Raw genomic sequence first — 18,727 nt, forward strand, 5'->3', positions numbered from 1 at the left:
TCGTGAATTACTTCCACTTGCATTGGTGCTTGAGAAAGCTATTTCAAACGAAAGAAACAAAGTAGTACAGCTCATTTGAAGGGCGAAGTGACCTTTATTAAACAAAAAAATATACACGTGTATGACGTAGCAAAGCGTTTTAAAACAAAGCCAGGTGCATCCAACGTCGGCATTACAAGTTATCCTGAGATGACGAAGAGACAGACAATCGTGGGGATTAGCTCAGCGAGTTTTCGTGACACATGTGCCGGCACACTTATATAAACCTTCCAAAAAAAAAATCGTTTGAATCAATAGTAATGTACTGTAAGCACACAATGCGCGAGAAAATCGCACCTAAGCAAATGAGCTACGGTGCCACTGGAAGATGGAGAGCCACTGCGCAGCTTCAAACCTGGTTACAGGAAACGGGGGGGGGGATTTAGGTCGTAAGTGTTTGAGGAAGAGCAGCAGGGAGATGTACGGCACGATCTCAGCCAATCGGGAAGGCGTTATTTACAAGCGAACGTTCCCCATGGATCACGGTGACTGTAGCGTATTGACAGGGGCATGGCGTGTCACTTGCACCGTGCTGTATTCGTGTAAAATATCCCACAATAATCACGCAATTCCCACGACTGTCAAGGCAAGTCCATCACAGAGGCTTTTGGGTTGGATCGCGTAAATAGAAATGTGTCGTTAACCCCACCACCACTCGACACAGCCAGTTAGTAAGGTTTGTCACGTAAACGAAACGTGCCAATTCGTTACTAGTTCAGCACATCGGTGTGTTGGAGAGTGCTGAACTAGTAAAGAATTGGCATGTCTAACCCAAAAAACCTCTATCATGGATACTATTGGTCGCGAAAGCTGTCGAGGGAAATACTTTCAGCTTATTTGATTATGCACACGAGCCTACATTGTCTACGGGATATGCATTTTATTTTTTAATCAGCTCTGACTGGAGCAACACTTGCTTATGTATCAGGCAAAAAGGTAAAGATGCCACCATGCAAATGCACAAGGGACCTCCACTAGACGGAGCACTAGAGAGAACCCCCCCCTGGAAGAGGATATTTGGCCTACTCCTCTACACTGTCCAGATGACTTGGAAGAAGTGAGAATGCCCACACTTTACCTCACTACAGCCGACCTGCCGTCCGTTCGACTAATAGTGGTGTCACTATTTTCATACTGCTGGGTGGATATAAGTGATGAGAGATTACAGAGCAGGTGACCTCTGGGTTTATAAGTTTCAGTGTGTTGACCATCACACCATGGCAGCATCCCAGTTGTATCATAACAATAGAGTAATAATTTATTTTTGTTGACCCAGTAAAACATCACTTTTATCCAGAATCCTGCCCGGAATGCTGTTTAAAATTCTATTCAGCATCTCAGATGAACCACGAGTGTCCAGATACAAATGCACGCACGAGGAAAATAACAAATGTCTCATCGGATAAATAATAAAAACAACATATCTCATTCACGCACCTGTCCCTTCAAATACATATAGAAAAGCATATTTTATACTTCTGATCAACCAAAAGGCCTTTTGGGAATGCTCAAGTTGAGCAGCATTGGTTCAACACAAGCACCCCTTGGACAGGTTTCGACGTAGAGTGTTTCATCAGCAGTGTCAGGTTTGCTTGCAACCAATGCTAGGGAACTTGCTGAAAATACCGGCAACAACTCTCCCTTGAGGACAGGGGTCCTAGTTCGAAGGTGAATTGTACAATGCAAAACGCGAAACAATCATAATCACCGTGAAGAATATCGGTAACAAAACAACAAAAAATTCCCAGAAAGACAAATCAGCAAACCTATTTGCTGCATTGCCTTCTGCAGACTACATACTAGTGCCACTGGTGGGTCTATCACGCTATATGTTATTGCTAAGCAATATACAAACCCCGCTCTCTCGTTCTATATTGCCTTTACATCTACCGTGTACATTTGTTTTTAAACCATAAATGCTCCACGAAGCGCATCACGAATCCATGCCGCTGAGCCAGCTTGCCGCAACCAACGCTTTTGCGATTTTTTCTCCATCTCTGCGGGTCAATGCAGATGCTTCCTCGCGGGCGCTGCAGAGAAACACGCGCTACCCGATGAGCATGCTGCCCGGTCTTCAGAGGTCTCGGTGTGTTTGTACTAAGCAGGCGAAAGCTCGGGTAGCGTCGTTCTGGCCACATTTGCCCTGCCTCATATCGCAGTCGCATATAGAAGACGTGCTCATGGGCTACAGAGGATCGATAACTGAGAAGCGGTGTCAGCAAGCAACGATGTTTCCCCCCCCCTCCCCCCCGTCATTTCGTGAATTGAGCGCATATTAAAAGACATCCCTTGGCACTGACGCGTTAGCATCAGATGCATGGCTAGAATGCATAATAATCACACGCAAAAAAATCAATTTCTACTTTTCGTCATGAATGTCCATTTGTCTTCATTATCGTTTCAAATAACCTTTCTTCAGTACCTTGTACCGCTTAGGCATTAGTTTATAATTCAGAATTTAATTAAAAATGTGCAATGGTCCATCCACATTCGTTCATGTAATTTGTTACGTGTGATAATTTTCATGAAACTGCGCCGCTCGTTCTGATGAATGTGCTTTGGGCAAATATGGTGAATAAAGGTGGAAGCGGTAGAAATAACGTGGCCCGGTTATTCACGTCCCCATAACGATGCTTAAGGCCGTGATCTGCATCACGAACATCGCATCTATCAGCATTGCCATGCACTAATGATTCCCGCATGCAAAAGGAATTGGGTCTGGACTACCGCAGTGCAACGACTCACCGTTACGCCATCACGTGTGATATGTCGTCTTAAGAACCTCCAGAGCTACGTGTGGTTGGGCAAGGCCAGTATTTGGAGAAGCAGGCTGCTTCTCGCTTGGGCAATAATAAATCACAAGCACCCAGCAAGAGGTGTTTTCCATTCATTCGTCACCCACAGTCAGCGAACGTTGCGCCCAACGTGTAACCTATTGCGACAGGATTCGCGTGAACTGCTCTCGCTGCCATACACCGGTATTTTCCAACTTGAGCCAAAAGAAATATACTGATAAAAGTAGCAATTCCGGGAAGGTGATTGTGATAAGCTGTTCAACTATGATCCTGTCCCCTCTGTAGACATTAGGCATGTGAAGATAGATCAATTCATTGGTTAAAAATCAATTGTTACGCTCATAGTTCACTGCAAAAAGCCGCGCATGTAAAGAGTGATATGTGCATTACCATGTGCGTATCACGATGTACGCATTACCATGTGCGCATTAGGGTGTGCGTATAATAATGTACGCATTACGATGTGCATATTACGACGTGCATATTACGATATGCGTAAAACGATCCGCGTATAACGATAGGTGTATAACGTACCCCAGTTACTGCATATGAAAATTTGATAATTTATAGTCGCTGAGAAACACCTCATGCTAACGTTTGGCAAATGGAGCAGAATGCCAAACAATGTAAAAAGTAAATTAACAAAACCAAGTGAAAATTGCCTTTTGAGATTCTGGAATTGTACCTCTAGAATTAATCCTTGATTGATTGATTCTTCAATTAAATCTTGACTAAAATGTTGACTGTCAATGGTGACTATGTATGTAACATCTTGTTTATTGCTTAATAGACTTGACTGATCCAGTGGCATGCTTAGAGAACAAACACAGCACACAAATCTGTGTTAGTCATGGTTGTCCTGGCTAAAATTCCATTACAACGCAACCATTTGTTATGACAGATTCCTCTCATATGGATGATTCACGATTTTTATTTCAATTGAGGGAACCGAACGGGATTCTCAAATGAGATGTGTTTCTCAGCGACTATAAATAATGGTACATATTGCAAAGCGCCCAGACATGCCTCACTGATTTTAGGGCCTGCATTTGGATGTTCTTCTTCCCATGTTAAAAGTCCATGGCGAAGTTTCACAAACCCTCTTCCTCTACTGCTAACTCCTTGATTTCTCATGTGCAGTGGGGTGAGTGAGTTTCAGTTCAGCGTGATCCACCAACCCCTGCGTTGCATTTAGAAGCACGCTCCAGCACTCGCAGATTTGTAAACTGTAAACAGTACTTGGGTGTCTAGATTTGAAGCTTTCGTGACTGCAAGGATCCATACTCTTTGGTTTTATTCGGTCAAGTCACGTAGGTAAAAAATAAAACAACAAAAAAATCACGACGTTTCGGCCACAACACAAGTGGCCTTCATCAGGTGAAGGGACCGGACTGTCCAGGCCACTTGTGTTGTAGCCGAAACGTCGTGATTTTTTTGTTGTTTTATTTTTTACCTACGTGACTTTACCGAATAAAATCAAAGAGTATAGTACTTGGATGATTTCAGCACACGAAAAGGGAAAAGGAGATTAGACCATGATGAGCATCAATAGCGACGTGACCAAACTCCGCTTTTTTGTGGGTTTCTTTCAGCTGAGAATTCCCTAAAATACTGCTCTCTGTAGCAACAACAAACATAACATTTGTTAATATATACACGGAAAACCTCTGGCACACTGTTTCACATTAAGTGACTTAGAATGTTGACAGAAAAAAACATCACAATGTAGTTTCTATTTGTTCTGGTGTGAACTGCACTGATAAAAAGTCGACTAAAATTCAACGATGAGCCGAATAGGCATTGCACATCCATGGCCGAAATCCAGAAGGCTGTTTTGAAACCGCACACAAACTTTCCTTGACGCAAATTTCAGCGTTGAAACGGAATGGCCCAAGTTGTGGGCTTCAAGCAAAGTGATTATTAGTGACCCCACCACCACCACCACCACACAGCCAGGCTTCCATCTTCCTCCACACACACCTGGATCATCAATGAACTCACCACCACGACACAGCCCAGCTTCCATCTTGCACGGAAATGATGAGCAGTACTTAACTGGATCCACACAAACCACGGAATATGTGGGCAGCTAAACCATAAGTGGAAAATCAAAGACTCCCTGCTGCGTGCGACTATGGCTATGAGCTGTACACCATGGGACACACAACTTCACCCTGCCCTGTATATAGATTTGAAGGCGGCATATCTACAATTTTACCAACTCTCAGACAGAGCAATTGAATGGCTAAATCACTTAGAATTTAATCTCTATTAGTCCCTCTTCATAGGCCATACGAAAGAAGAAGATTGCTTTTATAAACCCTAGGGGTGTAACTTCCTATTCTTAGCTCTTTCGGTAAAGTCACGTTGAAGGAAAACAATAAAATAATAAAATATATATAAAACAATAAAAATTCTCACGACGTTTGATGACCGTTTGCGTTATGGTCGAAACGTCGTGAGAATTTTTATTATTTTATACATATTTTATTATTTTATTGTTTCCCTTCAACGTGACTTTACCGAAAGAGCTAAGAATATGAATTACTGCAGTCACGAAAGCTTTAAATCAAAAGGTGTAACTTCTGTTCAGCGTTACACATCACGGGATGGATAATGGCTGAGGATAATGTTGAAGGTGAATTTGATATTTTAAGATTGCTTCAACAGAAGATATGCTAACTCATTAATGGGTGGTGCAAAGGTATAAGTCTTGGCACAAAGAATTGTCCTTTGCAATTATAAACATTAAATTATTTATGTTGGCTCATTTCTTATAATTATCACAAATCATTTGAAGATGGATCAATGTATGTACTATTTCGATATATTCTAGATCAGTAATACAGCGTACAGAAGAGAAATACATTGCGGCAAGCATATAATTTTGAATTTACATCTGAAAATGGGTTAGTTGTCTTGTTCCTCTAAGAAGAAAAAAAACATTACCTTCTATATTTTGCATGAACTACGACAACATATAAAGTGTCTCCGTGCTAATATAAATATTGAAGAGTTCTCATTTCTGTTTTCAGTCTTGAGCCAGTAAGATAAATTATACATGATTTTGCATGAACTATAACAATATATAAAGTTTCTTAGTGATAATATAAATGTTTAAGAGTGCTCACTTCTGTTTTCGATCTTGAGCCAGGAGTAGAAATTCAACCATTCCCCTGGCCGGGGGCCATTATCAGAATGGGACAACACATTTGCGTCCATGCTATATCCTATTAAACGCCGGCAGCAACACCGAAAATTAAATACGAATAGAAAATGGATACAGTGAAGATATTCGTTGCATCACAACAACACATTTTGAGTAAACTGAACACTTTGATGTTGCCTTTGCAGAGGGCATCAACATCCAGGCCATTTCCCGAGCGTGAACCCTGTGAGAGATATCATGAACCCAAGCACCACAGCATCTCTCGTACAATTGTTTCCTGCTTGACAAAATGTAAAGAACGGGTAGCATTTTCAAAACTCGTAATTAGTAGGGTTGCTTTGGTACATACTTGTGTAACTGCGTTTCTGCTCCTTTTTGCCCTCGATAAAAATAAAATAGCAATACACCCCAGTCTTCTTCTCCTTCATCTTCTTTGTTTTGTTGATCTGAGCCATTTGAATCTTAAGATTTTCTTTCCCAGATGAAAAGGCCCTCTCCGCTAAAGTGAAATCGATGTTACGGTAATTGCTGCGTGGGCCGAGACTCCAATTTGCGGGTGACGCACGTTGGCTAAAGATAACATCATCCACACGGCCCGCACGGCGAGGCACAAATGGAATAAGACATCATAATACTGAATATCCATGAGAATAAATTGTGATGCATAGCTTGGTGCACATGTGTATATTGTGGGATGAGGATTTGTTTGCAGGCTATCGTGAAGTCACGTTGTCTCCCCGCTCAAATGAGGAGGGGGTGGTCCTGCTCATATCTCTTTGTTACCCTGAGCTAGTGGTGGAAAATCCTCATTCCTATGGGGTGGCCCAGTCTTTCCAGAGGGTTCAATCACTGTTGACGTCCTACACGATGGTACTATTAATTTTCTCTACTTCAGAGTGAAAGATACACAAATTGGCATTTAATAATAATAAAAAAGATCCTTCATTTATGGGAATGTGTTGTTCATAAGCTCCTATTATGGTGTACATAAACAGACAAACTCTATTTACACGATTGGTTTGCTTGTATTCATTTGTAGAAATGCAATAACAAGTGGTTGCTGCTGTGGTGTTGTAATGGTGAGCACACTGAACTTGTAATGGAGAGGGCATGAGTTTAATCTCTCGGCTTGGCAGCTGAAACAATGGTGAAAGTTTCTGTTCACCCAGCGTTTTAAATGTGTAAACCACATTTAGTCGAAAGGGAGTCCACTTGTGGTGGGGTAAAGTGTGGGTATTTCGACCCTCTTCAAAGTCATCTGGCCAGTTTGGAAGTGGAGGCCAAATACCCTCTAGAAAGGCTTTCTATAGCTCTCACTAGCAGAGGTCCTTCTTATTTTTACTTATTTATGCAGGAGAGCCACACTGAGCCATAGGACTCCAGTTTGGAAGGCTCCTGCCACATTCAGAATAATAATTTTATTTAACATAGCTTCATTCCTGCGAATAGCATCCCAAAACGCTGAACATTAATTATATATAAGAATCAAATCCCATACGCAGCCACTACCAAGCAAATGAAAACCCTACTGCTACCAAGAAAATAACATTAACAAACAAATTAAGTAACGGCACCAAAACAAAAAAGCACAGGCAACAAAACAAGTTATCACAACAAAGAAATAAAGGCCATTAGGTTTTTATTTTGAGACTTTTACGCCAATTCACGATGAGTGTTTATTATACAAGTGGGACGAAACCCAAGCACATGGAGAAAATCCCATGTAAGGGGGCAACACTCTATTCCCGTACAGATGGAAGCAGATGGAGATTAGTCCACTTGCTATACTTCCAGGATATGGCTCCTCCTCGATGCCCACGGGAAGGGAGTTGCACAAAATCTGTGCAGTGATCCACCAACCTTCGCCTTCACAGTGGTGGATTACAGGCGATGTGCATGGGCACCGCCGCCCGGCTACCAGGAGCAGCGTAAATAAGTAATTGCAGGGTTGCGCCTTAATGCCTTAATGTTGACCTTTACCAGCACTATTTTGAATCCCGTGCCAGAGCGGCATGCTGTCCTTGCCATGTGCTGCAGCCAGAGGTGGATTAAACTAAACAAACAGAACATTCATCTGGTAAGGCCCACTGAGCTGTACAGCTCTTCTTCAGCAAGCGACCTGGCCGCACATGGTAGCCCAATGAAGTGGCTTATCATATGGAAATGTATAGCGGGCAAATAATCTAAACGCGTGATTAGGTCACGGGAGGACCCGGGGAAAATCCATGCGACCACGGGGAGAACATAAAACTCCAAAAAATACAGGCATCAGGGTAGAGATCGAACCCTCCACCACCTGAATACCAGGTGAGGGAGTTAACATCTCTCCAGCGCAGCGCCCAGGATAACTGGCATCGCGGGACAGAGGGCATTGTCGCCAGGCTCTTGTTAAATCCCCGGCCGCTGCGCTGCTGACAGCGATCCGAGGCGCGCCCGTGGTAATTATTCCCCTGGGAACGCGGGGCAGACGGGCACAATCTGCGCACGCAGCAGGGGTGGCCCACGCTTTTGCCGTGACCGGTTGGCTAAGCGGTCGACTAAAAGCAGCACGCGCCACATCCTCTCAGTCATTATCCTTGAGCCGGACGGTGCCTCTTCGGCAGTCTGGCAACAAAGGCACCGAACACGCCGAGCTCCCACCAGCAACAACCCCAATTACGAGATGTCGAGTGGGCTTGGGGCCACGTCCGTTAATGAACACGGCGACGTCGAGGTGGCGCGTTGCTTCTTGAGCGAATGCCATTGCCAGTGCATAATTGTTCATCAGGGCCCTCTATGATGTTGTACGTTTGCCCACTGACAAAGAAATGATCAGTCTATAATTTTAATGGTAGGTTTATTTTAACGGTGAAAAGGCAGAATAACAACAAGAAAATCCAGAAAAACGCATGTCAAAAATGTTATAAATTGATTTGCATTTTAATGAGGGAAATAAGTATTTGACCCCCTCTCAATCAGAAGGATTTCAGGCTCCCAGGTGTCTTTTATACAGGTAACGAGCTGAGGTTAGGAGCACACTCTTAAAGGGAGTGCTCCTAATCTCAGCTTGTTACCGGTACAAAAGACACCTGTCCACAGAAGCAATCAATCAATCAGATTCCAAACTCTCCACCATGGCCAAAACCAAAGAGCTCTCCAAAGATGTCAGGGACAAGATTGTAGACCTACACAAGGCTGGAATGGGCTACAAGACCATTGCAACGCAGCTTGGTGAGAAGGTTGGTGCGATTATTCGCAAATGGAAGAAACACAAAATAACTGTCAATCTCCCTCGGCCTGGGGCTCCATGCAAGATCTCACCTCGTGGAGTTGCAATGATCATGAGAACGGTGAGGAATCAGCCCAGAACTACACGGGAGGATCTTGTCAATGATATCAAGGCAGCTGGGACCATAGTCACCAAGAAAACAATTGGTAACACACTACGCTGTGAAGGACTGAAATCCTGCAGCGCCCGCACGGTCCCTCTGCTCAAGAAAGCACATATACATACCCGTCTGAAGTTTATCATTGAACATCTGAATGATTCAGAGGACAACTGGGTGAAAGTGTTGCGGTCAGATGAGACCAAAATGGAGCTCTTTGGCATCAACTCAACTCGCCGTGTTTGGAGGAGGAGGAATGCTGCCTATGACCCCAAGAACACCATCCCCACCGTCAAACATGGAGGTGGAAATATTATGCTTTGGGGGTGTTTTTCTGCTAAGGGGACAGGACAACTTCACCGCATCAAAATGGACGATGGACGGGGCCATGTACCAAATCTTGGGTGAGAACCTCCTTCCCTCAGCCAGGGCATTGAAAATGGGTCGTGGATGGGTATTCCAGCATGACAATGACCCAAAACACACGGCCAAGGCAACAAAGGAGTGGCTCAGGAAGAAGCACATTAAGGTCCTGGAGTGGCCTAGCCAGTCTCCAGACCTTAATCCCATAGAAAATCTCTGGAGGGAGCTGAAGGTTCGAGTTACCAAACGTCAGCCTCGAAACCTTAATGACTTGGAGAAGATCTGCAAAGAGGAGTGGGACAAAATCCCTCCTGAGATGTGTGCAAACCTGGTGGCCAACTACAAGAAGCGTCTGACCTCTGATTGCCAACAAGGGTTTTGCCACCAAGTACTAAGTCATGTTTTGCAGAGGGGTCAAATACTTATTTCCCTCATTAAAATGCAAATCAATTTATAACATTTTTGACATGCGTTTTTCTGGATTTTGTTGTTGTTATTCTGTCTCTCACTGTTCAAATAAACCTACCATTAAAATTATAGACTGATCATTTATTTTTCAGTGGGCAAACATACAAAATCAGCAGGGGATCAAATACTTTTTTCCCTCACTGTATGTCCTCGCTAACAGCACTTGCCCCAGCCGTCTGTTTAGGCTAGAATGGGATCTTTGTTTTGGCTGTATGCTCCTGCTGGTGGGGAGTGGTGGCACAGTGGTTAGCGCAATATGCTAAGCACCCGGTGACCCGAGATTGCTTCCAGCTCATAGCATATAACAGTGGCAAATATTTTAATCTTCCCGAGGTCAACTCAGCCTTAATTTAGTACCTGATGCGGTGTATTTAAAACATCAGCACTTGGGAAACCAAGGTGGCCAGGCACGTTGCTGACCACCCACCCTATTGTACACCATGCGGACCTTCATAAGGGCTAACAGCCCTTGCCACAACAGTGTATTAAAGGCTATATGGGAGATATTGATATTTGTTGAAGAGGATGTATGTATCAATCCACCAACAGATGATGGCCTTCCCGTGCAAATCAGTACTGGTTTATAAAGGAGCCCCAATACCGATTCACATATATGTTGCTGCTAATGTTCGCCATGGCTGGGAATATAAATCGGGTCGCCGGGTTCACAACACAGCCCGTTAAACACTCTACCCCATGTACATGTGGGTATACATAAGGGCTGTATGAGACAAACACCCCAGGGTCAGGTTAAGCCTGTTTCGGGTACCCATTCCTGCAAGGGTAAGGCTGGTCGGACTTCGTGGCATTTTTTTTTTTAAACCATCACCACGTGGTAGGACGGACGTGGCGCTAGGCGCACGTGGCTCGTGCTGAATTGCGCTGCCTCAGAGGTACACACACACACACAATTCCCCAGTACGGTCAGGTGTCACAACCTCAGCATTGCCCTGGTTGTGACCTCTCAACCCGCCGCCCGAGAGGAGGTGGGATGTCACTCCCCCCAGCGGTGGCAATGACCGCTAAGGAATAGCAGCGACTCGTGGGACTGTCCTAAAATTGGCCACGAAACAGCCACTGGGGGGAGGGGGGGGACAAACAAGCTGCCAGTAAGGCCACGTGAATTGCACCAGAGGGTCCTGATTTTTTTAACCACAACATGGCCTCGGCAAAACGCACGGAGAAGATAATTGCAGCCATGCGTCGAAGGTTGTCTTGGCCCCGATCACCCGCTCTTTACTGTTGGCTTGAATGCTTTCTCCAACAGTACGACCAGGCAAAAACAGGTAATTGTGGTCGTTCTGTGCATGTATGTGTGTGTGTGCATATAGTGTAGCGGTTAGCGCACTGTGCTACGGACCCGGCGACCCAAGTTCGATTCCCCGCTCACGGCCAAGACCAGTGACGATTATCTGAACCGGTCCTGGGCCTCACCTAGGTCAACTCAGCCTCAAAGGAGTACCTGGTGCGATGTGTAAACATCGCCACTGGGAAGGGAAGATTTGTAACCATGTTTTTAAAAACCGTTGTGTCCCTCCAACGCAAATTTTATTTTGCTCGGCGAACTGTGTATGTAAAATGATCTCGTGATGAGAATTTTTTTTAAGTTATGGTTAGGTGCTCCATTATAGTACTCGAGTGATGTAACTGTGGTGCTTGGTTCATCTTTGTACCCAAAAAATTGTATCCCAATTGTACTATTGGTGTCACGCCACAAAGGGAAAATGAACATTCTGATCTCCCGCACAGCAGTGCAACCCCCTTCGTGTTTCCTCTACGCTTCGTGCGAGAGAATAGCCCACGGAAACAAATATCACGGAATCACTTCCAGAGATCGCTTCAGGTCACCTCTGGTTTGCACAGTAGGAGGCAGCAATTTCCATACTTGCTTTGGCCACCAGTTTTTTTGTTAATTCTCAGCAAGAGGATTTAGCCAAACGAAGTGCAAACCCTAATTTAACATGATAGGTTTTTTTTTGTACGTGTGCAGTCATTGGTGGTTGGAGTTGAGACCATCAGCTCTCTCCACACTTGAGAAATTGCTTGAATCACTCACGCATGCCTTTGGTGTGAATGTACATCCCGGATCTCAACTTGTATGTTTTTTTTTATATATAATGTCATGCAACAATGTTTTCACTCACTCTTTGATGGAGGGTACAACTGTTCGATATAAAAACATTTTTGTTTTCTCACGAAACTTTTGTCAAACAGCCCAGGGTGTGCACAGCCTCCGCGCACATCTGCGAGATATATTTCATTATCGTTTGTGTCATCATCTTCCTTTAATCAAACCGCCTGCCGCGCTCGCACGCTCGCTCTCTCGAGCGCTGAATCTGTGCAGACATCACGACGTGGGTGGAGGGGGGGGGCAAAAGTCAACCGGGTCGGGGGCAGCTCCAGGGGAGTGCAGGAGGGGGGGGGGGGGGGGGAGGAGTGACGTACGAAACGCGACGAGGCCAACCTGGTTGTAGAGGGCGCAGACGTGGAGGGCCGTGTTTCCCGACGCGTTCTGCACCCTCGTGTCGGCCCCGTAGAACAGCAGGTGCTCCAAGTGCTGCACGTTCCCATAACGGCACGCCTGCAAGCGCACGCACGCGCACGGACGCACGCACACGGCGAGGCGCTCCAAGTCTCAATTGGACAAGGCTGCTGGTGCCACGGCATCCTGCATTGCATGCGCGCGGGATTCGAGCAGTGAGTGCGCGCGTTACGTATGCATGTTGAACTTCTATCGCACGGTTGGCTACGTGCGGCATGAAAGAAGTTCGTGTGTACGTATGTTTGTTGAACTTCTTTCGCGCCGTACGTAGCCAACCATGCTGAATGGAGGTGCGAGGAGAGGACAACAAACTAAACACAAAATGCGGTTCTAAAGAAATGCTCTTTCAATCTAGAAGCTCAACATGCATGTTTACATGTTCGCTCACTACTCGACCCCACGTATGTGCAATCTTGACCACACCTTGTTGGAACACTCAGGAGCTCCTCGCATGCAGTGTATAACATTTCCGTGTGGTTCCGTGGTTAAACGGCTCGACTCGCAATCGGAGGGTTGCGAGTTCGCCTACTAGAAGGAGGTTGGCTCAGTCCATCATCACGCTGGGATGTATATAAGCGGTACCACATCAGAGTAATTCAATGGTGGCTAACTTATGGCACTGACTTGACAGGGGAAAATGGAATTTCCAACCACTGGCTCATGGCTGCCAAATATGGATGCACAATGCCCCTTATGTGTTTGGACATGAGGACACTTTTACCATTGGTTCTTTTTTATATTATATGAAAAAAGTCAGTGTTTGAACGATCAATTCAAGCAAATTGTGCAAAAGTATTATACCACCAATTTGACACTGGTTTGTGTAGCTCTTTTATCTTCCGCTTGAATTTACTCAATAAACCCCTCCACCCCTCTCTTGCAAATATAGATGTTTTTAATTGGGGCTCTTCGAGTGAAAGTGTATCTATTCTCAAACAAACAAAGGGGTAGCAATTATCTACGTTGGCATTTGTGAGCCAGTGATGGAAAGTCAGCAGTCCATGTGCCTTGAAGCAGTGTCTAAATAATAAAACCACTATTGACCGTCTTACAAAAGTGCTTCTTATTTTACAGACCCTCAAAATAATAACCCGAGTCAACTTCTGACCAGGATTAAACCTCACAACATTGTAATTTTGAGCACTGTAGAATGCTCCAATGCCTTATATTATTTAGATTATTTATCTGCTATACATTCCCCATTATGATAAGGCACTTCATTGAGCTATCGTTTGTAGTCAGGTCGCTTCTGAACAATGGGCCATTCTCATTTTACATGTATTTATTGTTAGTGATTAGGCTTACCTTTCCTATACTTTGCACTCCTATTGTGTGTTGTATTGTTTGTTGTTGTAACTTTTTAACCCGGCCCGACTGGACAAATGCAAAGAGCTTCATAGCTCGTGGGATTCCTCCAGTATAAATACATATTCTGATTCTGACTACAGAGAAAAGCTTCACTGAGCCTCAAGATGCATGCAGGAGGGGTCCTTTGATGGGATTGCTGGCCCCACAATGGGATTTCTATAAAAGTGTTTCTAACATGGAAGGACAACTAGGGATACCTGGAGAAAACCTATGCACATGGTGAGATACCACTCAAATGTCAAACCAGGTACTTTACAGCTATATTAAATCCACTGCCATTTCCTGGCCATCTCACAGCCCAAGCCTACAACAGCTGATATTTCGCAGGTAGTCTCACGTCCAAACACTAACCAGACGTAACCCGACTTAGATTAGGAGATCCGATGATATGGGGCACGTTTATGGTGGTTTGGCCATCGGCCTACCGCAACACCATATCATTTGTTAAATATATGCACAGTACACGCATATTTTGAAACCCATCACGTGGAAAACAAGACGTGTAACAAATAATCGCGGGCTACCTTCTGACAACATTGCAACGGCTTGCAATGAATTATCTCTGCACGTTCCCTGCTGAGTTACAGGGCTTTGAAGAGGAGCATGGGTGACGTGGAGAGTGACGGGGACCGTAAATCCCTCTCATCGCCTCCACCCACGTAAGCAAGCAGGGCCAGCCTCATACGGCAATGACCAAGAGCCACGGATTTAGGAATTCACACCTCCCGTGGCCATTAAGGCACCGGGCCTGTATGCGCCGTGGTGATGATCCAATGCCCCATAACACCTCAGGGCGTTCATTGCCACACTCTGACGTTTGTTTTCTCCTCCAGATGAGAGCCCCGATGGATTATGAAGGTTTAAGGGAGGGTCATGTCAGTGTCATGGGTCTGTGTGAAGTCTCATTTGGTTCTATTGGCTTTTAAACTGTGATGCAGCACAGGTGTACGTATGCCGTGTCGCACCGGGGCTGTTGGGGGACGCATTCCCTGAAATCCAGCAACTTAAACAGTGGCGGGGGTTTGACGGACCGTACGGAGATGGAGCCATTGCGTGGGCAAGGCAAGCCACCTTCAGGTCACCTCCGATTAGCACGGTTGGCTATGCACGGTGCGAAAGGAGATCAACACGCATACAGACATCAATGACTTGAAGGAGGCGAGCGCAGCAAGGAGGGTTTGTGCAGAATTTTAGCGTCTTCTCTCAAAAGTGTGGATTTTTTCCAGGAACACGAGTTTTCACAAATATGACCGTGCATTTGATGGAGTCATCACAAACATCCCAGAACATACATTCCATTCATTCAATAAGCGTTGCCAACATCAGTTGCCGTTGCGGAGTGGTGAAGAGTGATCCAGGAGCGAAAAACCGTGCACGAGAAAACCTTCAATGAAAGAACATGCATATCTGCATCCGATTCAGCCGCTTCTTCTCTAACCGCAGCTGAAACGCGAGCAGATTGGTTATTGTTGCTCGCTGCCGGCAATCTGTGATGACACCAGCCCGAGCATCCCAGCTGCACAGCAACACACGGCAGCTGTCGTGAAAAATGAAGCCTTGTGGAAGAAAGTGCAGCCTACCATTGGCCTATTAATAGATCAGCGGCAGAGTCCAATACAAGTACAGGATGTGGGTAAGGGTCAGGGGCTAGACGTTAACATTTTTGGTCCGTCATCCTCATAAGATTTTCCGGTCATGGGGCGATAATGAAATGGCCACGGTCTAAGTGATTTGCAGATTTGTGTCTTTCTAACAAGAGGATAACAGAATCCAGTACATGGAGGAGATGTGGGTAGGGGGTCACGTTAGAGGTTGGAGTATGGTGGATGAGTCATCAGTTGAAATTGTCCAGTAATTGGGCGAGAGAGAAATACATATGTTAAACGTGATCTTCAGAAATGTGTCTTTGACTGAAAAATGCTATATTTTTTTAAAGCTGAAGTTGCGAAATGTAAAGTTTTTTTCATATATATACAAAGGGAGTTTGGAGGGTGAGCAGTGCAATGCATTAAGAGCTCCTCAGTTACTCGAGTTTGATTTCCAGACAAGGCAAATGTAGGTGATCAGTGTGAGTGATAACCGAACCAACGGATCCTGGGCAAACCTTCGATCACATTTCACGGATCAGCATGGTGAACTATGGTCAAACAACCTCCACGGCAGCCACGGTATAATGACAACACCATTAATAATAATCATTTAGTCGTTTTGGTATTTGCGCCATTCTTATCGTGCACGGCTGTCACGGAGGCGCTCTGCTCCACAGAGTTTTCAGTTGCTCCACAGCAGGGGGCGATGCTGCTACGTGTAAATGCCATTTTAGTCATTTGCGGGTTAAAAACAATGTCAACTTCGCAAACTTGGGCCAAGACGCCGGCACACAAAGACCCACTCATTTCAAATTGATGCCAGGGGGGGGGGGGGATCTTTAATGTCCACTGTGAAACAGATTGTGCGTAGTATAGCACGCCGTAGCATTAACCAGGGCGGCCGCTGGTGTCAAACCGAGAACCCTCCGCAACAACAAGGGGCGGACGCGATAACAGCTGGGCCGCGTCGCTGCCCCAAGGGAAGCGCCGAGGTAGCCTCATGGGCGAAGCTGCAAACTTTTTGTCAAACAGCCGGGGGTGTGCACAGCCTCGGCGCGGCATCTACGAGAGACATTCATGTCAGCAGCAGATTGAGAAGGAGATCATGATTCGTCGGCTCGTTACGAGGCTGCTGTGACCCACGCCTCTCTCTCTCTCTCGCTCTTTTTTTATTATGTTGCTGCTTCTTTTACACCGTTCCACCTGATGCGAACAGTTTCACATACACGCGCAAAGTTCGTTTGTGTAGTTCATTCAAATAGAAGACGAAAGGATGGCTCAATTCAGACGTTGTCGACTGTCAAAGCTCGTGCTGTCAGCGAGTAACTATAAAGGCCAGCTAGGCTCATGAAACATTCAAGGCAACCATTGTCTCCCCGCGACTGATGTTGACACACTGGCACCAAACATTAATTTAGCGCGGAGTTGACGTAGAGGAGATCCAGGCTAGGTTCTGGTACCGCTTGCCTTTGAAGTTGCGCATCATAACCGAAAATTAAAAGGAGGTTAATTGGGGCAATCGCGTGCACTAACACACCACACACTCACAAAGATCCCCCCGTGTCTAGCCTTATAACAGACTGTCGGTGCAAGTGCTGTTAGCGAGCACCTGTGAAGGCCGGCACGGCTCACGAAGGGGTGGGTGGCCAGCACCACGCCCGGCCGCCTTTGTCTCCCAGGTGGTGATGTTTACACTTTGCACCAAGGAATTAATTTGAGGCCGAGTCGACCTAGGGAAGGCACATGACTGGTTGAGATAACCATAACCAGTGTTGGCTGTTAGCGGCAATGGAACTGGGCTTGCCGGGTTCGTAGCGCAGCGCGCACTCACTGCTACAAACCCACACATACATACACTATAAACTACAAAGGTTAGAATCGTTGCTGAGTTTGTGAATGTTATAAAACACGGGTTCCTCAAGGCTCACTGGGCGCACACAATTCCACCCTGATGGAGCCATCTGCTCAGTATCGTGCCCTCAAATTATTCACGAATCACCACCAACAACACAAGCGTGATGTCGCATCGCCTCGTACTATCAGCGTGCTTGCCGCTCTGCACCGCGACTATGACGTCTCTTAATGTAACACGTCGACCAATATCATCCATAATGCAGGTTTCTATCGAAATTGAGAGAAGTAAAAATAATTATAACGGTTCGGATATCGACAAACGGAGTGTTGCTTGGAAGCGATTAATGAAGTAATGCATTAAATGCATGCCTATACAGGTCACCACACGTCAATGGGGATTACATGCGAGCATACAAAAACGGGTATTGCTATTTTAGTGCACACAAATGGCATCAGGTACAATAACAATGTGCATGCATACTGTGCATGCATAATGTACGTTGATTACAATATGAAAAATCCAACCGGCAATGGATAACCATTTAAATGTATATTCATTCATTAACCCCCCGCCCCCCCTTCGCACGTGAAGGGCTCACAAGTGACGTCATCACATCTACCCCTCTATTTAAGGAACGAAACAGGAGGATTTCTCCACAAATCTGGCTGTCGCCTGATGAAGATAGTTGGAATTACTGGCGAAACGTCGTACTCAGATTGTAAATGTTGTGGCTTTGCTCTCCAACACACCGGTGTGCTGTACTAGTAACGAAATGGCCACGTTCTGTTCACATGACAAACCCCTTACTAATTGGCTGTGTCGGATGGTGGTGGGTTTAATGACACATTTATATATTTACGCGATCTAACCCAAAAAAAACCTCTATGACGGACGCCTCTGAATGTTCACTCGCGCAACGAGCGTGGAGGACGAATTAGCGGGAGAGTGGGGGGGGGGGGGGTGACCACGGCGATCCAGACCCCCGATCTATTCGCTCGCTCTGGGAGAGGAGAAGGTATGCACCAAATCAAATGTGGTGGGGGGGGGGTGGCCCTTACTTGCAATGCAGTGATTTGGAAGCCGGGTTTGGTGGACCACACAGAGATGGAAGTCACGATGCACGTGACGCACTTTATTTCTGCAGGCCAACGAGATGCACGTAAGAGGCAGCGAT

The 18,727-nt window shown here is 45.5% G+C and overlaps 1 protein-coding gene across 6 annotated transcripts in view; it reads right to left on the reverse strand.

Annotated features, from left to right (window-relative positions):
* The window catches only part of LOC116945424 (SH3 and multiple ankyrin repeat domains protein 2-like), a 661,289-nt gene that overhangs the window by 326,968 nt on the left and 315,594 nt on the right, over positions 1-18,727 (reverse strand). For all 6 annotated transcript variants that reach the window (XM_032959740.2, XM_032959739.2, XM_032959738.2 and 3 more), the window contains exon 8: positions 12,664-12,780. In XM_032959740.2, the coding sequence (XP_032815631.2) occupies positions 12,664-12,780 (117 nt within the window). The remainder of the gene's footprint in view (positions 1-12,663; positions 12,781-18,727) is intronic.

This window comes from Petromyzon marinus, chromosome 24 (assembly GCF_048934315.1).
Source record: "Petromyzon marinus isolate PM22_M1 ecotype Great Lakes invasive population chromosome 24, UKy_Petmar_22M1.pri1.0, whole genome shotgun sequence".
Taxonomy (NCBI): Eukaryota; Metazoa; Chordata; class Hyperoartia; order Petromyzontiformes; family Petromyzontidae; genus Petromyzon; species Petromyzon marinus.